Source organism: Populus nigra, chromosome 14, assembly GCF_951802175.1.
Source record: "Populus nigra chromosome 14, ddPopNigr1.1, whole genome shotgun sequence".
Lineage (NCBI taxonomy): Eukaryota > Viridiplantae > Streptophyta > Magnoliopsida > Malpighiales > Salicaceae > Populus > Populus nigra.
Genome location: NC_084865.1, coordinates 6738990 through 6759571, shown reverse-complemented (window position 1 = coordinate 6759571; position 20582 = coordinate 6738990). Strand labels below are relative to the sequence as shown.

Below are 20582 nucleotides of genomic sequence, written 5' to 3'. Positions count from 1 at the left end.
TATTAAATATTATTGTTTTCAGGGTCCAACACTTGTATTTTGAAAATTTCTATTGTTAGGTGTAGGTGCCAAATGACTGTTTTAAGTTTATATATTCTTTTAACATCAATAATAAAATACACTTATCATTTTAGTCAAACCTTTAGTATGTAAGTACACTTGTAATAAAATACACTTATCTTATAAATAATATTTTATGGTAATTTTTATATTGTTTTTAATATAATAAAAAACAAATTAAGGTTTTCTAATTAACAACGATTTCTTTTTCAATCTTACTTCTATCAATCCTAATCAACTCATATATATAGATGATGCTCCTGCGACAATGAGAATGTCAAGAGTCAGAAAACCTGAAATTCTATAGAAACTAGTGCTTGTCTTTTAAACCAATGATAGCTCGCGAACCACCAATTATGGGTTGCAACTTGCATCTCCTCAAGAGCAAAAGTGAAACAGAAATATTGTAAGCTTGTCTTTTTGTTCCGTAAAGGGATTTGAAAGAGAAGTGTAACTGCAACTTATCTCCAACCTGTAAATTGCCTGTTTGTCAATTAATGACTCCACCTTGAGCGTTTCTCTGACAAGTAAAATGCATTTTCTTCCCACTCAAATAATGGAGTCCACTCAGTAATTTTGATCCCACACACCATCTTGGAGTTCCTAAACTTTAATTATTATTTTTTCTATTTTAGCTCTTTTATTTTTGAAAAATGATCAATCATGTATTTTGGTTTTAAAAATAACCTTCTCAAACATAGATGATGGGTTGGATCTCAAAATAAATATTCTTACATGTACACAAACTCCAATAGAAATTTTGACGAAATAAAAACACCAAATTTGTGATTATTGGTTCTGAAACTACCCTTCTCAAAACATTTCTTAGTGTATATATATATATATATATATATCACGAGAGAAACATGCACTGAACCACAAGACTCGTTAGTTCATGTTGAAACAATGGCTTCTTTCATTCATCGTGTCCTTTTTCTTGTTCTTCTTGCAGCCCTTTCCCCCGTCTTGTTTGGCACCCACACCCTTGTTAAAGCTGATGATAACTTAATCAAGCTACAATGTCGTCATGCAGAAACACCAACACTATGCATCCAATGCCTGAAATCTGACCCCAGAGCTCCACATGCTGACAAGGTAGGAATTGCTACCATTGTCATAAACTGTCTAAGCAGTCATTCGAAGACCTTGGCATCCAACATGACAAGGCTAGCCTCTAAAGAAGAAGACAAGAAGCTGAAATCTGCATGTCATAGTTGTAGCAAAGGTTATGTGAAAGCAAACAAGAATCTTTTGAAGGCTGTTTCTTTGTTAAAGATTGGTGATTATGATAAGGCTAATTCCGGTGTCAAGTCAGCACTTAAATATGAGCTCTTTTGCAGGGAAACCTTTGAGAAATCCAAATGGAAACTTCCTAGTCTTGTTGTTTATGAGATGAGGGTTTATGAAGCACTTTCCGAGGCTGCTCTCAGAATTGTTGATAGGTTCTAAGTTTTAAAATGAAATGAATACGGGCCGGGGTGTTTACTGCATACATGATGTATTCAATCTCTCATCAGCTATATGATGTGCAGCAGCACTACTACTATATCATGTTCATTCCTGTAATTGAGATGAAAGGGGAAATAAAATTAAATCTTTTCTATGGTTAGGTGATTTTTATTTTGCTTTTTTGAAATCAATATGGCTAGTCTGAATCCTTTTGACAGAGCTGTCTTAAATGAGCAGTCATGATGAAAATCATACAATCAGTTGTGAACAAAACAAGCGACTTGTAGTTTTGGAATTACTCAAAACTATCATATTTTATCCAGAAATGATAATGTTTGGAATTTTCTCTAGTAAATAGAGTTTCTTCCATTTATTTTCATTCATGAAGGTGCTTGGGGAAGAGATACAGGAACAAAAGCTTTACGTGAGCGAGCACACAGACAGAGACTTTCAACTTCTTTGGTGAAATAAATGTACTAATTCAGTTTGTATTTCTTGTTTTTTTACAAGCATCTACAAGGTCAGAAAAATAATATCAGTGCCCATAAGGTCAAAAAGATGATATTTGTGCTCTATATATATAGAGCACAAATATGATGTAAATGCAACGAGTACAAAAGCCCTCGGTGTTAAATCAAATGTAACAAAAACTACAGTGTTAATAGATCTATTAACTTTTAGTTTGCCACAATGATCAAAGCAGCACCAACTATTCAAAGCCTACTTCATCTTCACACCTTGATGCCCTTCAAAGAGTCCTAGCAGTTGTTTTATTGCAGGACTGTCGTTGCCGGGTAGAAAATCTTTCAGAAAGTTTCTCGTGACAGCATCTGCATAGAATCCTCGATCAGCCATTTCATGGATAAGCTGCACTACTGTTGATGTATCCTTGTGTTGGAGACATCCTTGGAGAAGGACATTATAAGAGCAACTTCCTGGCATGCAGCCATCCTCTTCCATTTTTCTAAAAAGTCTCTGTGCTTCAATTAGTGATCCTTCTCTGCAAAGCCCATCAACTAATGCAGTGTAGGTATGAACATCAGGCTTAAGCCCTTCAACAATGAGTCGAGAAAGTACTTCGTTTGCATCTTTAACCTTTCTGGACTTGCACATTCCATTAATTAAGATGGTGTAGACTACCAAGTCAGGCTTCACAAGACGTCTTTGCATCTCTTGAAATAGCACCAACATCTCATCAAGATTCCCTTGTTTACAGAACCCATCAAGCAAAGTAGAGTAAGCTAATATATCAGGAGAAAGGCCACAAGCACACATCTTCCTGAAAAGCACTTGTGCATCCCGAGGTCTCAAAGCTTGACACAAGGCCTTTATCAGAGTATTATAAGTAACCGCATTAGGCACCACACCTCTATGAGACATTTCATCAAAAAGTTCCATAGCCTCATCTATTTTTTCAACCTTGCAGTACCCATTGATGAAGATACTGTAACTATAAACATCAGGTTTAAGACCTTTACTCGCCATCAAATGAAATATTTTTCTAACCTTATCGATTTTCCCTTGCGAACAATATCCACGCATTAGCGAATTGCAAGTAACAACATCTGGAACACAACCTACAAGTCCCATTTCCTTAAGCAACCCAGCAGCCACCTCGGTTTTCCCAATCCTACAGACCCCATCTATCAAGGTAGTAAATATTACAACATCAGGCTTAAAACCACATTTAAGGGTCTTTCCAAAAACAGAGAACCCATAATCCACATGATGCAAGAAGCAGAAGCAATTAATCAAAATGCTAAGAGTACAAACATTGTATTTGATTCCTCTAAATTCCATTTCTTTGAACAAAGAAACAACTGTCTCATATTTTTTCATCCTCACAACTGAAGATAATAACCGATTAAACTCGATAATAGGAGGCCGAGGATTCCTATCAAGCATGCGATTAAATGAAGCTAAAGCATTATCAAGGTTACCAAAGTAGCCCTTCCTACGACTGCTACTGAAAGAAGAGAAGAAGCCCATACCCATTTGGCGTTGAAGATGAGATTTTGAATCTTTCGTGGGAAAAAGACTTGCTCGAGTCATGTTCCCCGCCGTCATCTTTATTTGCTCTACAAAACCTCTCTGTTTTTTCCCTTGATGCAGATGAAGGATTTGCAAGTGAAGAACACAGTAAGAGAGGGAGCAGAGCGGACAGACTGGACCCCAGGTGCGGAAGGAAACATCTTATTTAGGATACAAGATTCCAAATGGTCCTTTTTACAAAAAATAGAAATAGATGGGTTAGGTTTTCATGTCTACTACTTCGATTGAAGCCACATTTCGCCAAGTTAAATTTTTTTTTTTAAATTGATTTATTTCTATTAGGTTGATAGGAATGGAAAACAAATTGTTGTGCTGTGGATATATTTTCTCATTGAGACGCTTCACTCTTTCATCAAATCAAAAGCAGTTTTTGAAAATATAATTAAAATCGTGTTTTAAAAAAAATTTAAAAATAAAAAAATATTATTTTAATATAAATACTTTAAACTACAAGACTCGAACTCATAAAAAAAAAAAAAAAAAAACAGATTTTTCAGATTTTGGCCTTCAAAACTTGAGGCACCGACAAGAATTTCAGACTTTTTCAAGTTCCGGCCAACATAAGAGTCCGGGCTCCAATCCATTTTGATCCGTAAAGAGCTTCTCAGTCGTCTTCTTACGTCGGATTATAAACTCGTGTTCTCAAGTTTCTCTTACAATTTTCAATCTCCTCTCGTTATGTGCTGCCCGTAACTTTTCTCTCCTACAAAACTTTTTTCGCCGAAAATGGGAATCGACGGGAAGGGGAAGGAGAAGAAGAGCAGGAAGAGAACCTCCTCTCTGTCTTCATCTGAAGGTTCTCATTTTTTTGGGGGGCTTTTCTGTTTTTTTTTCTCGAGAAAATGAAAAGGAAAACGAAAATTGAAAGCATCCTGAATTGATATAATATCTTTTCATTTTTGGGCTTCTTATAAAATGAAAACCCACCTCAATTAAGCTATGAGTTGCAGTAGGAACCCAAAAGTCCGGATTTTTATGTGCTACTGGTCTCAAATGTGAAAATTGTTTGCTTTCCTGCACTTTCTCAGCAACCAAACGGAGCCTTTTCTTGCCCGGATTTGAATTAAATGGAACAACCCACCACAATTATGTCAGTAGTTTTATCAGGAAAAAAAAGAATATGATTTTCTTATGGTCTTTAAGGTCTCAAACAGTAGGAATTTCTTCTTTCTCTTTGTTTTATCAGCAACCAAACAGAAGATGGGATTGTTATGTTGTGTTCTAAATTTGGCATTGATTGTGAATGTGTAGATGAAGGAAGAAGAAGGAAAAGACGGAGAAGTGATGATGAAAGGAGAAATAGAAAGAGTGATAAGAAAGAGAAGAGAAAGGACAAGAAGTCTCATAGGCACCACTCTGATAAAGGTATACTTTTGTAGTTTCTTTGTGTTTGTTATGTATGTGAAGCATTAAGTACTATCAACGCTGTTGTTTTGCCTTCACATAGCTATTATTCATTGCCTCAGAGAAGAAGTCTAAGGATAAGCACAAAAGTAAACGACACAAAGGGGATCACCACTCGGTATGTTTTGTTAAGCATGTAATCTTGAAGCTAGCTTGATATTTTCTTGTTTTGTGATTTGTGAATGTATTTGGGGTTTTGATTCTGCTGCTGCTGCTGGTACTATGAATTTTTAACCTTGGTGTCATTAACCCTTCCCTTTACCAACTCGTGCACCTAAACCTGAATGGAAGAGTGTGTTTTATTTATGAAGCTATAGATTGTGATTTTGAATAATTTCAGTTCTTATAATGGTAGGATATTCCGGGAAATAGATGTTTGGATAAAATGTGAAATAAGTTTGAGTTGGTGCAAGTCGATTTTGATAATTTAAATGTAACAAAAACTACAATGTTAATAGAATTCACTTTTAGTCGATTTTGATAGTTTCTCTTTGTGCTGTATTAGTATCTGAGGCTTTGCAATGAGTTTTTGATTGAGATACATCTAGAATTCCTAACTGTGTAAGCTTAAGTAAAAGCAAATCTAAATGGGGAGACTAGTTAGTTCCCTCAGCAGATGTGTAGGCGGTCGTAAATAATGCTAGATGTACTATTTGGTGATGTGATATCAGGTGACAGGAAAAAAAAATCCACTTGTGTGTTGCATTATAAAGAAATCTTATTCTGCAATGATACTCAGTTACAGAGAGAGTAAATTACTGTTTTGGAAACTTGATTTTGCAAGTTGTATCCACCGCTTGCATGGCCATTGTCCTTGGGCTGCGGAAGAATTTTGATTGTACTCTGCAAACTTGAACATAATTCTTAATCTACACATCAATTATCGGGCCCTACACAGCAAAATGGAAGATAGTTCTAAATGCCCTTTGTTTCATGTAATGCATGGCGCTAAGCTCTACCTATGTAATAGCTAAATGCAGTTTTCCTTATTTCAATGGCAAAAGTACTAATTCTTTTGAAGTCAGGAGATTTTAGGGCCTGATTATTTGTAAAATCTGTTCAAATTTTTACTTGGGTGCTGTTAATGGTGGTACAAGTAAATAGGCCAAGGCAGCATCCTTTTCCAAAAGTGGAAATAATTCCTAAATTCTATAAATGGCTGGAACAGTGATTGCACTTAATTTGGCTGTCTTTGATGCAGATTAAGCATGGAGTATTATGCTAGGAAGAATTTGCTTAGATTGGAAGTTCTTGATTAGAGCAGTCAAAAGTAGGAAATCTTTGTGTCATACACATCCTATATCTTTATCATAGGTATACAATGTCAAAATTTGAAGTGCTGAAAGTTGACAAATTAGTGTGGAACTTTCAGGTGTTATATATTTGAATTTGAATGTGATGTTGGATGGTCAGCATCTATAGATTTATTTATAGTGTTTAAACATTATTTCACTAATGTCTGCTGTTAATTTTTGTCCCCTCAGAAATCGGAGTTTCAAGAGCTGTCCAATGACGACTACTTCTCCAAGAATAATGAGTTCGCTACATGGCTAAAAGAGAAGAAGAAAATGTTTTTCTCTGATCTTTCGTCTGAGTCTGCACGAGAATTGTTTTCAGTTTTTGTCAAAGACTGGAACTCTCAGAAGCTTGAGTCTCGATATTATGAGGGCATTTCAAGCGCACCTCGGAGTGCCCATAACTGGGCATTCAAGCGTTAGAAAAGAAAATAGCACCGGTGGTTTGCTTTGCTTTGTTTCTGTATGTCTCTGTATCCTGTTCTTCCGACACCGAAGAACACATACTTTTGAATCAACTTATGTTAGAATGTTGGCATTTTGGGCCATTCAATGAATTGCTTGTAGGGCACACACACTTGCTTGATGCGTTTGATACATTTCAATTTTCAAGAAGAGTCGTTATTCAACTTTAAGGAAAGCAGATACAAGGACTGTTACGAGTGAGTTGAATCAGTATCAGGGGAACTTTACCACTGAAAATACGCATTGTGTTCCGAGTGTGTTGCTACCTTCCCACAATATGATGTCAACTGAATCGAATGAACAGAGCCAAGAGTCCGAGAGGGTCTGTGTCCTCGGCCGTGAAATAACAAAGCTCTTCACCAATTAAATATTCAGTGACGTGCACTCGAATTAATTATACAAGGGAAAAGAAGAGGCGCCAAGATGAACCGTGGAAGTCCATAGCACACAGATTCATCATCCACGTTACCAACACAATGATTTTCCTATATTTTTAAGAGTTTCTGTTGAACTCCATAGGTGATTCGATATGTATTACGGACTGGATAAAAAAAAATTAATGTATTTTTAAAAAAATAAAAAAATCTAAAACCTAAGTTATTGACTAGAAATTATTCAATAAACTCGGTTAGTTTAATAATATAATTAAAAAAAACATTGAAAATAAATAAAATAAAAAATAGTAATAATTAACTATAAAAATTGAGTCTCGATATCATATTTAGAAGAAAAAAAAATAAGTTTGTTGGAGACTCATCATCGCTTCATCATGGACACCACCTCATTACCAGAAAGAATTCACTAAGACAATTTTAACGTCAAATGTGAAAGGCTATATGATGACATCGAAAGAAGCTGTATGCGTCATAAGAGCAACAACCCGAAAAGTAAACCAGACAAAACATATGAAGTGAGCATCTCATGCATATATTTAATCAATTAATTTAATTTAATTCTTAAACAAGATTTCTTTTTAAAAAGCTAAATTTAATATAGAACAACAAATAAAAAGATCCAAGATAACCTAAGTTATTTTCAGAATTAGTAAAAAAACCAATAGAAAGAAAATAAAAAAGAAATGGAGCTTAATCTCCAATTAAATAAATATTGAATGATGAAATTAAAAAAATATGAGCTTAAAAAAATCAACCAAATCTTGGGCGAATCTTCTAAATTTGGGTTAATATGTAAAATTACCAACCCATGAAATCCCAGATACGAGCTCAATCAAGAAGCTCAATTACCAACTAATTTCAATGTTGAATGATAAAATTAGAAGAAACAAATCAATTTAAAAAAATCACTAAAGTAAAAAAAAATGGTAATCAAAAGAGCGAGGATCGAATAGAAAACAAAAAAGAAGGACGATGAAGTGGTAAAAAAAATCAATTTTAAAAATTATCTCAAATAAAACAAATAAAAATCAAAAGAATTGGAACCAAATATGACAGATAAAAAAAATAAAACGGAGCTCAATATTCAATTAAATAAATGTTTAAGAATAAAACTGAAAAAACTTTAGCTTAAACAAAAAGAGAAAAAAAACTAAGTAAACCTGAACGAATCTTCTAAACCTGAGTTAATGTAACAACCTTTAATTTTTGAGACAAAACATACTTAAATACATAATTATTGTAACAACCCTTAAAATATATATGCATTATATAATGAGTATGTCTTATTGGATGAGTTAAAATTACATATGTGTGTGTAGTAATGAGAACTCTAAAATAACTGACATGTAAAATAGCCGACAGGTGAATGAATATTGTTGTGAAAAAGGTGTTTGACACCTTGATATCTTATTCAACAAATTCATTATTCCAAGTAATGGCAAATACATTATGTAATATGTTCTTAATTTCATATTAATATGAATGGAACTAGTTACCTGGTAATGCAGCTAGTGCCTAGTAATGGACGGTGAAACTAGTTACCCTAGTTAATGGGACTAGTGCCTTGGTTAATGAGCTATTGAAGAAAATATTTACCTTGATTAATGGGACTAATGCCTTAGTTAATAGGTAATCAGAGAAACTAGTTGCCTAATTAATGGAACTAGTTCCCTAGTAAATGGGTAATTAGAGAGACCAGTTAATTTAGTAATGGAACAAATGTCTAGTTTGGGCTAGAGAGGATATTGGTATATCCTTAATTTGTGCTAGTTGTACTGATTTGTAAGGTTAAAGGTAAAATAAAAAATTAATTATTTTATAATTGATGTGGTAAATATATAAAAGAGACAGTTGTAAATAATCATTATGTATAAAGCAGAAACTAAGTAAACCTGAGCAAATCTTCTAAACCCGAGTTAATGTAACAACTCTTAATTTATGAGACAAAACATATTTAAATACATAATTATTGTAACAACCCTTAAAGATATATACGCATTATATAATGAGTATGTCTTATTGGATGAGTTAAAATTACTATATATATATATATATATATATATATATATATATATAAGAGAACTTTAAAATGTCAGCTTTAAAATAACTGACATGTGAGTTAGCTTACAGGTGAACGAATATTATTGTGAAAAAGGTGTTTGACACTTTGATATCTTATTCAACAAATTCATTATTCCAAGTAATGGCAAATACGTTAAACGTAATATGTTCTTAATTTCATATTAATATGAATGGAACTAGTTATCTGGTAATGAAGCTAGTGCCTAGCAATGGACGGTGAAACTAGTTACTTTAGTTAATGAGACTAATGCCTTGATTAATGAGCTATTTGAAAAAATATTTACCCTAATTAATGAGATTAGTGCCCTAGTTAATAAGCAATCAGAAAAACTAGTTACCCTAATTAATGAAACTAGTGCCCTAATAAATGGGTGATTAGAGAGACCAGTTAATTTAGTAATGGAACAAATGTCTAGTTTGGGCTAGAGATGATATTGGTATGTCCTTAATTTGTGCTAATTGTACTGATTTATAAGGTTAAAGGTAAAATAAAAAATTAATTGTCTTATAATTAATGTGGTAAATATATAAAAGAAACAGTAGCAAATAATCATTGTGTATAAAGCATATTGTGTTTGATATTGAGTAAATTTTTAGGTATCTTACAACATTGTGCCAAGTAGTAGGTCATGTTTTTTGTAATAATAATAACATGTAATGGAGCAAGATGTATATGAGTTTGGTTGTGTTGACAGGTTAATGATCGGGTATTCAATCAGCCCTTCCAACAAAGTTTAACAAAAAAACAAAGATGATTGGAGCATGTCTTGAAAGTATAAAAGTAATGGAAGATTATGTGAAATTGCCCTTTCCCCTCTTATTGCTAACCATCAGGTTATAACAGAGACAACAGCCAAAGTGGTTCGACTAGTTTATGTAAATCAGTCTAGTCATTTCTCAAAACAGCTAAACCGTTTTCGCTATTGAAAAAATGAGCATTTTCAGCCATAAACTCTCTTTTTTTTTAATCTCCTTAACTCCCTTTTCTTTTCTTTTCTTTTCTTTTTCTTATTTCATTGCATTACACCTTAATTTTTATTATATTATTATTTTCATTTTATCCTGGAGTTTACAAGAGAGAAAATAAGGGGGAAAAGGTCATCGATGCCAAATTAGAAGTCAGTAAGCCATACACGCCGCATGGAGAGTGGAAGGGTCATCGAGGCAATTCAAACATTGCCCTAGAAGCCACCATTTTCTCTCCATATGCCCCTACACGCGTCGCCCAAATAATACGAAAATAATCCACACTCTAATATGTGCAATGCGTGCATCAACCACTTCTACTTTTAAAATAATATTTATATTTATTAAATTATCAAATTACCCCTAAATCAATTTGATTATAACAAAAAAAAAAACTCGGCTGAAAATATATATAAAAACCCTTAGACTCCTATTAAAGAAATTTTATTTTTAAAGGTAATGTAATTATTCTAATGTGCTTCAAAAAGTGAATAGTGGAAAAAAACAAAAAAAAAACCTTAGACCCTACTTAAATAATTTGTTCTTTTAAAAGTAATTTAATTATTTTAATATGCTTTAAAGTTGAAAAAAAATGATATGCAAAAAACTATATTACCCTGAAAATTAATTCAATAATTTTTATGAAAAAATAATTATTATATTATTTAAAACCACAATGTTTGGTGTTTGTATGCATAATGAAACCATGGTTCCTTTTATGTTTTTCTTAATAAGGTTTTTCTATTGAATACTTGATCACCCTGTTTTAAGAGAGTGCAACCACTTCCTGAGCTATTTTTTAACAGTTGCTAGATTTCATTATCTTGAGTGAAGTCGTCCCAATAATTTATAGACTCGAAATCTCACATGGATGGAGTTTTATTTCAAATTAGTTTAAAGATCAACTCGATCAAACCCAGTTTACTTACCAAGTCAACTTTAAAGATTTTCCCTTCTAAATTGATGGTTTTAAAAAAAAAGAAAAATTCGAAACATCATTGTTTTATTGAAAAGAAAAATTAAAAAGACGTCTTTTTGAGATTTACAAGGTAACTAAGATCTAACTTTTATGGTAAATGGATGATGACTCTGTATCAATATAGAAAATCTCAGTAGTATATTATGGTGAATGTCACCATCAAGGTTGTAAGAGCTCGTACGAGCGTACACTGCTTTTTCTCAGCCTCTCTCCGGGGCAAAACAAGTTGTTAAACCTGGCTATGTGCTGCAGAAAACTCTCTACTTTCAAACCCAAGCCTCCACTAATACCCCCCATTTTTTCCCGCCGGTACACCTTAAACCCAAAATCCATCTCAAAAATTTCCTTAGAATGCCGAATCATAGAAGAAGAACCCACAAACATGAACACAAACAGACATTATGGGACATGTGTTTCCCTCTTAAACCACCCAAACCCCGAAATCTCCTGTTTTTATCAGAAGGGTTTCTCTCAAATCACCAAAGAAGTTACTGGAAAAGCTTTACATGCACTTTGCATCAAGGGATTAGTCAATTTAACCGTGTTCTACAGTAACACTTTGATTAATATGTACTCAAAGTTTGGCCATATAGGTTTTTCTCGTTACCTGTTCGATAAAATGTCTGAAAGAAATGATGCTTCTTGGAATAATATGATTTCGGGGTTTGTTCGTGCGGGTTCTTACAGGGAATCGATGCGGTTCTTTAATGAAATGAGGGATTTTGGGGTTAAGCCAAGTGGGATTGCTGTTGCTAGTTTGGTAACGGCCTGTGAGAGGTCAGAATGGATGCTTATTGAAGGGGTTCAAGTTCATGGCTTTATTGTTAAAGTTTGTCTTCTGAGTGATGTTTTTGTTGGCACTTCGCTTGTGCATTTATATGGAAATTATGGATTGGCTGCAGATGCAATGAAGGTCTTTCAGGAGATGATTTATAAGAACGTAGTTTCTTGGACTGCATTGATGGTTGCTTATGTAGACTATGGAGAACCAAGCATGGTAATGAATATATATCGGCGAATGAGGTCTGAAGGAATGAGTTGCAATGACAACACAATGTCTTCTGTGATTAGTTCTTGTGTGTCACTTGAAAATGAATTGTTGGGTTATCAAGTTCTTGGACATGTAATAAAGTATGGATTAGAAACTAACGTTTCAGTTGCAAACTCTCTTATATCAATGTTTGGTTATTTTGGTAGCGTGGAAGAAGCTTGCTATGTTTTTAGTGGCATGGATGAACATGACACGATATCATGGAACTCAATGATTGCGGCATACATACGTAATGGTCTTTGTAAGGAATCATTAAGATGTTTTTCTTGGATGTTCCGTGTTCACAAGGAAATAAATTCTACTACACTTTCAACTATGTTAGCAGGCTGTGGTTCTGTGGATAACTTGAAGTGGGGCAGAGGAATTCATTCTTTGGTGTTGAAATTTGGGTGGAACTCAAATGTTTGTGCATCCAATACTCTAATAACCATGTACTCTGATGCTGGAAGATGTGAAGATGCAGAATTGGTATTCCAAGGGATGGTGGAGAAGGATATGATTTCATGGAATTCCATGATGGCTTGTTATGCTCAGGATGGGAACTGCCTGGATGCCCTGAAACTTCTTGCTACAATGTTTTACATGAGAAGAGGATCGAATTATGTGACCTTTACAAGTGCATTGGCTGCATGTTCAGATCCTGAATTTGCCACTGAAGGCAAGATTCTTCATGCCCTTGTAATTCATTTTGGTCTTCATGAAAATGTGATTGTTGGCAATGCATTGGTTACACTGTATGCAAAGTCTGGTCTAATGATTGAAGCAAAAAAGGTATTTCAAACAATGCCTAAGCGAGATGGAGTAACTTGGAATGCTCTCATTGGTGGTCATGCGGACAGTGAAGAACCAGATGAGGCATTAAAAGCATTCAAATTGATGAGAGAAGAAGGTGTACCTATAAACTATATTACAATTTCAAATGTTCTTGGTGCTTGCTTGGCTCCTAATGATCTATTGGAACACGGGATGCCCATCCATGCTTTTATAATTCTGACAGGATTTCAGTCTGATGAATATGTACAGAATTCACTTATAACAATGTATGCTAAGTGTGGTGATCTTAATTCGAGCAACAACATATTTGACAGGTTAACTTCTAAGAATGCTAGTGCATGGAATGCTATGATGGCAGCAAATGCTCATCATGGTCATATGGAAGAGGCTCTGAAATTCCTTCTGGAGATGAGGCGTGCCGGAGTAAATGTGGATCAGTTTAGTTTTTCCGAATGCCTTGCTGCTGCTGCCAAGCTGGCAATATTGGAGGAAGGCCAGCAGCTTCATGGTTTGGCAGTCAAACTTGGTTGTGACTCAAATCCTTTTGTTGCAAGTGCCACAATGGATATGTATGGAAAATGTGGGGAAATTGATGATGTGTTAAGAATAATTCCTCGACCAATCGACCGGTCACGGTTATCATGGAATATATTGACGTCATCTTTTTCCAGACATGGGTTTTTTGAAAAGGCTAAGGAAACTTTTCATGAGATGATAAATCTTGGAGTAAAACCAGATCATGTTACCTTTGTTGCTCTTCTTTCTGCCTGCAGTCATGGGGGTATGGTGGAGGAGGGTCTGGCGTACTATGATTCAATGATAAAAGAGTTTGGTATTCCAGCAAAAATTGGGCATTGCGTATGCATTATTGATCTTCTTGGACGATCAGGAAGGTTTGCCGAGGCTGAAACTTTCATTAAGGAAATGCCAGTTTCACCAACTGATCATGTTTGGCGGAGTTTATTGGCAGCATGTAAAACCCATGGCAATCTGGAGCTTGGAAGAAAAGCTGTAGAAAATCTTTTGAAGTTGGACCCCTCGGATGATTCTGCTTATGTTCTCTATTCAAATATTTGTGCAACCACTGGGAAATGGGAAGATGTAGAGAAAATCAGGAGGCAAATGGGATTAAATAAAATAAAGAAGAAACCTGCGTGCAGTTGGGTCAAATTGAAGAACAAGTGGAGTTTATTTGGAATGGGAGACCAGTCCCATCCACAGGCTAGTGAAATATATGCAAAGTTGGAAGAACTTAAGAAGATGATTAAAGAAGCAGGCTATGTCCCTGATACAAGCTATGCCTTGCAAGATACAGATGAAGAACAAAAGGAGCACAATCTTTGGAACCATAGCGAGCGACTCGCCTTGGCATATGGCTTGATCAGTTCTCCTGAAGGTTCAACTCTTAAAATTTTCAAGAACCTTCGTGTTTGTGGTGATTGTCATTCTGTATATAAGCTTGTTAGTGGAATTCTTGGGCGGAAAATCGTATTACGAGACCCTTATCGGTTTCATCAGTTTAGTGGTGGCCAATGTTCATGTACTGACTATTGGTAATTGAGCTATTAATCTATTATTGGTAACTTAGGGTATCGGAGTTGCATTAATCTAATATCAGGTATGGAACATAATCGTCATGCCTAGTTTCATGATCATGGCATGGGGAAACAAGAATTGGTTCATGTGTGCTTGTGTAGAAAGAGGATTTGGAATCATCAGAAGCTGGTAAATCCAGTTCTCTGTCATCAAGCAGAGATGACTTGCCTGCCTTCTGGATTAGAGCCTTTTAGTGGATCTAAAGGTCTGGACACCCAGAATCAGACTATAGCCTTGAGGCAAAGAACTTGAAAATTGGATCTAAGTATTTTCCATGCATTATTTTATCGATGTACATCAAACGATCCTTGTGTTGTAATGTGTATATGAGCTCCCAAACCTGGGGGACTGAAAAGGAGAAGCAAAATGCAAATCTATTTATTTAATAAAGTGGCTCATGTCTTCCGGTAAAAAACAATGAAAAGGATGGCTCAAGTCCAATGGTAATTTCTATCTCGACCAATCTCAAATTAAAAATTGTTTCAGAATCATTAGTTTTTGGAATCTGAAACCATAATAACATTTTGATTGCACAACAACAATTTTACCAACAGGATCAAGCTTTTCCTGTCCCTAACTTGGAAGCCTGTCTCATCAAGAGCAGTCGGAGCAAGTTCCTGCTATTTTTATGATCAATGGAGGCACAAGTCTCACCATGTTTCTTTTACCAAAACTTGAAACTGGAAGGCTAGAATATGACAAGCATTAATAAGTGGTGAAACTGGTAAAACCGTTCAATTACAAGCTTCATTATTAATTCTCTGAGGTATAGCCCTTTATTTGAATGAAACACACACTAGCCAAAGTTTCTGGTTTTGAGAATTTCTCCAGAACTGTACGTACGGCCCGCATTACAGACTAGGAAACCAACAGCAAAATGCACTTAAATGGTCACCAGTGTTCATGGATGAAGCATCTATTTCAGTTACCAACACAGCACCCACTCTTTCCCTCCACCATCCATCATAAACAATCTTCCTCCCTCGTTATTTTCCCTATCATACTTTGTAACATTGCTACACATTGAAGATTTTGGCTTATTTTCCACTGTTCTACGGGTCTCGTTTCTTAACATGAGGAGCATGCCATGCTAAATGATAGAATGAGCAACTGAGGATACAATGAAGGAAAACAATTTTCTCGAGAAAACGAAAATACCCAAGGTCGGTGAAAGAAATTGACCGTGGTGTTACAATCTCCAAAACCCCACAAAACAAACAAAATTGGCACGCGAGAACAAAATTTGTAGATGATCACAAAGGCATAGATGTTCATGGTCTACTGACTGAACCATCTCAGAGACCTGTAATGTGTCCTCAAAGAAGTGAAAGCCGCTAATGCAAGCTCTTCCACACTACTTTTACTGAATCCACTGAAATATTTTCCAACACTGTCATAAATTGCTGGCACATCTAAGAGATAAAGAGAATTTGGCTAGTTCTCTTGATATTGCTGTCTATAAAGAGGATTGTCTAAATACGAGTCTCAGGCGATACAAGCTAGCAATGTCATGCATCTTACAGTTAACAATGGAAACTATGGTAAGTTACCAAAAAAAAAAATTAAAAATTAAAAATAGAGTTGTGAAAAGAAAAGGTTCAACAACTAAAGTAAATGGTGGGTGGGTTTTCTTGTGTGCATGGACGGAGATGTTGGGAAATAGCTCGATCTATTACTTTTTTTGTTGGAAGATTGGATATAACCTAATCCATTTTATTGAATTTTTTTATTGGACTTTAATTTATGTTATTTTGTTAGTTTTTAATTATTTAGTAAATTTTAAGCCCAAATTTAGTTTTCATTTGAGTTTTAATATTTATATATAATTTTAAAATTTATTTTATTTTTTATAAATTAATAAAATAATAAAAAAAACTAGCCATATCATTCATCTTCTCGAGCAATAGACCAACAAACATAAGCACACCCATTAGCCACCATGGCTGCCAATCCTTTCCATAGCTATGCAACCACCAACAAACAGCCGTCACGTTGGAGATAACCCTATACCTACAAATCCATCAACACAACCCTTGATTCAATCTCTTTAGTCGCTGCAGCCACATCCACCAACTAACAACAACAACCCTCTTTTTTTTAGCTACAATCCAAATGAAAAAAATCACATGGCAACCCAACAACAATCCACTTTGTTAATTTGTTATAATAGTTGATATAGGAAGAAGAATGACAACAAACAGGAAGAGAAGCTACCAACATTGGCATGAAATGTTGGTTGTGACAATTAAAAAGGCAGTTGGTAGTTAATCATGTGTTAAATAAGCTAGAGTTAGTTAGTAGTTATTCTATTAGCTGGAAAGGAGATTAGTTAATTAGTGAAGAGATCTTGTATAAATAAGGAGTCTTGTATTTATTAGATTGTAAGCAATAATAGTGAAATCATTTATGTAACCTATATAATTCCTTTATCTTCTCTAATTAGCCTATCTCTCAACCTCATTTCTTATATTGTTAAGGGAGACCTTAACAAATTGGTATCAGAGTCACTTTCCAAGATCAAAGAAAGGTTGCATTTATTCTTAGATAATCAACAATGGTGGAAAACAACAAAATGAATGGCAGAATGACAAGCAAGTGGAAGAACAGATACAAGTTCTTCATAAAAAAATACAATGATTTATGATGGAGAGTAAGAGACAATGGTGGAAGCATACTAAATGAAATGAATATCTCAATACACAAATGGAAACCTTGATGGTTACAATCAAGACTTTCATAAGTGGCCAAGAAATAGAGAAATAAGCAAAGAGTCACTATAATTCAGAAAGAGTGATTCGTTTGCAACAACACCATAACCAAGAGAAAATTATAGGATATAATAAAGGTCATAAGAATGTGTATAATTATCCCTACCTATGGTGGAATTGGCTATATTTCACATAGACAATCCACGAGGGTGGATCATAAATATAGAAGATTTTTTAAGCTACATTTCACTCCAATTCACCAATGGATTAAGATTGTTATACTATATTTAGAAAACACATAAAAAGTATGGTATGCAGGGTTCTTACTAAGAGACCATGACTTAGCCAATTAGGAAGAATTTATACGAGTTATTTGTATGAGATTTGGTAGTAGAAAGGATGTGGTGGAAGAATACAACAAGTTAGTATAGAGAAAAAAAATGGAGGAGTGTGTTGAAAGGTTTAAGGAACTCAATTCTCTTTTGATTACCTTAAATCCTTCACTAACTTGAATTGTACTATATCTCAAGTTTTGTTAGTGGCCTAAAAAATGATATCAAACCAACATTGAAGATATTAAAGCCTACAAGACTGGTATAAGTAGTTGACCAAGTAAGGTGGAAAGGAGAATATAATTACAGTTAAGAAGAAAAGAATGGCACAAAAAATAACTTATTCTTTAAACAATAGAAAATCACTAGGTAGCATACCTTTCAAAACTTCTAGCAATGCAAAAACTAATTTATCATTTAGGGAAAAACTTATACCTAAGTCATTATATGAATAAGAAAGAATAGATATGGGGAAAGGTTTATACCAAGCTATATATATATATATATATATATATATATATATATATATATATATATATATAACTTGAATATGATGAAAGGTGAAGAAGAAGATGATGATGATGAAGAAAGAGGAGGAGAAGAATAATTTTTAGAAGTAAATGAGGGAGTTAACAATGGAATTATGGATGAGGAGGATTAAGATGAAAGTCGTGGGTTATCCCTTAATACATTAGTTGAAAGTTATATGTCTAATATAATAAGAATAAAAGGTAGTTGTCAAAACTAGAATCTCATTATTCTTATAAATAGTTATATTACTCATAGTTTTATCGATGAACATGTTGTAAAAGAGATCAAAACTGCTATAAAAAGAACTATTGTGCTAACAGAAACTATGGTCAATAGCAATGTCATGAGGTGTAATGTATTATGTTTAAAATTTATATGGTTGATGCAAGGACATAAATTTCATGCAGATTTGAGAGTGTTGAAGTTAGGGGGATGTGATATGGTGTTAGGGGTGGATTGGTTGATTACTCATCAATCCTAATTGACTTTATCAATTTGAAGTTGTCATTTAGAAGGTAAAAAAATAAGGATGATTGAACTAAAAAGAATTTATAGATAATTTTTACATCAAAGGTACAAAAGAATTTGAAAAAGGTAATATTTGGTTTCGTTGGTCAGGTTTTCTCAATGGAAATTGAAGGAGGACAAAGGAAAAGGGAAATTAATTCTAAGGTTAGGGTTTTGTTAAAGGAATTTGAATAAGTTTTTGATGAACCAAAGTAATCACCTTCAATAATAACCTTGGATCATAAAATTTCTTTGATTCCAAGTGTTAAACCAATAAACATCAACCCCTATAGAAGCTCTTATGTCCATAAGGAGGGATTGAAAGAATGGTGAAGGAAAGGTTGCTTAATAGGGTGATTCAATATATCATCAATCATTTTGTTTCTCTAGTACTACTAGTTAAAAAAGAAAGACAATAATTAGAGATTTTATATTGACTATAGGCAGTTGATAATTAAAAACAAGTTTTTAATATCTCTGACTGACGATCTAATGAATGAGTTACATGGATCACAATTCTTCTCTAAACTAGATTTGAGGTATGGATATCACCAAGTGAAGATGCATGCAAATGACATTGAGAAGACAACATTCAGAACTCAACATGGACATTATAAGTTCAAAGTGATCACTCTTCTTTTTTTTTCCCACTTGGGTAGGTCACCCATTACAATGAGATCATTCTTTCACGTAGGTAGGTCACCCATTACAATGAGACTATTCTCTGTGTTTTGTTTTACTTGGGTAGATCACCCATTACAATGAAACCGTTTTTCACTTTTTTTTCCTTTTTATATCTAGGTAGGTCACCCATTACAATAAGATCACTTTCAAAACCTTTATATTTTTTCCATTTTGGTAGGTCACCCATTACAATGAGACCACTTTTCACATAGACTTTGGTTATGATTAAAAGAGATCACCAGAAGGGACCTCAAATTAGCCCAACCACACATAGATTCTAGCTTTGATTTAAGGGAGTCGCCAGATGGAATTTCAGGATGACTGAGCTACACACCAACTTTGGTTCTAGTAAAAAGGGATCGCTAGATAGAATCTCAGGTTGACCGAGCCGCCAACGTTATCTCAGTTTGGAAAAAAAACAGAGAAAAACCCTACCATTAGGAAATTCTTAAAAGAAAAAAAATAAGAAGGTTCAAACCCTGCCCATCAGGAAGAACAATTTTAGGTTTTGGTTAAAGCAAATCGCCAAAGGAGATTTTAGGTTAACCCAACCGAAGACAGAATGATGCGAACCTCATGATCATATGGTCACGCAACCCACACGCAAAGACACCAATTCTTGGAAAGCCAAGTAAATCAGGTTTGATAGGAGTGTGACACAAAGATAACTTGTACCTAGGCACCAGCACTATTGGAAACGGAGACCCCCACCCAACAAATATTGATTCACGAACGAGAAGTGTAAGGTTGACGCCACGAAGATGGTTGTTCTTCGATAAGTTGTTTTTCAATTCATTAGAGAACCATGGAAGCGAGATTATCTCACTAACAAACACACACAAAGTGTGGTAAACAAGAAGTTTTATTAATCTGAATTGTCTAACCTTACATGTCTGGTTATGCCCTTATTTATAGTGACTCCACACTAAAATAAACCCTAATGGACCCCTTATGTGGACTTATATGATGCTCACTTACAATTAAACCCAAATAATATAAATTAACCCTAAACTAAGAAGAAAATAATAATAACAATAATAAATCCAAATTTAATATCCTAAATATAATAGGATCAGATTTGTTGCCCTTTAGAAGTCCCATATAAGCTTGGAGAATCAAATCTAAAGGTAGAATTAATTATGAAATCTTCTTTCCTTTTTTTTATAGTTAGGATGAATAAGGAATCCTTGTAAGAAAAGGATTCTAAAACATTTATGAATCCTTGCCACACTTGGAAACTATGTTGCAGCTC

General features: G+C 34.4%; 3 protein-coding genes across 3 annotated transcripts; 2 read left to right on the top strand and 1 right to left on the bottom strand.

Moving 5' to 3' along the window:
* The first annotated feature begins 966 nt into the window (after positions 1-966).
* LOC133672851 (pectinesterase inhibitor) lies at positions 967-1509 on the top strand. Its single transcript, XM_062093395.1, has one exon. It carries the CDS (start codon positions 967-969, stop codon positions 1507-1509), a length of 543 nt encoding a protein of 180 aa, XP_061949379.1.
* Positions 1510-2119: 610 nt separating this feature from the next.
* LOC133673502 (pentatricopeptide repeat-containing protein At3g22470, mitochondrial-like) lies at positions 2120-3797 on the bottom strand. The gene has a single exon (XM_062094354.1). The coding sequence runs from the start codon at positions 3574-3576 to the stop codon at positions 2230-2232; it is 1347 nt and encodes a 448-aa protein (XP_061950338.1). The 5' UTR covers positions 3577-3797; the 3' UTR covers positions 2120-2229.
* A 419-nt stretch (positions 3798-4216) lies between these two features.
* LOC133673503 (putative pentatricopeptide repeat-containing protein At5g09950) lies at positions 4217-14958 on the top strand. Its single transcript, XM_062094356.1, has 5 exons — positions 4217-4357; positions 4813-4926; positions 5028-5083; positions 6450-6675; positions 11366-14958. Exons 1-5 carry the CDS (start codon positions 4288-4290, stop codon positions 14527-14529), a joined length of 3630 nt encoding a protein of 1209 aa, XP_061950340.1. The 5' UTR covers positions 4217-4287; the 3' UTR covers positions 14530-14958.
* Positions 14959-20582: the final 5624 nt, after the last annotated feature.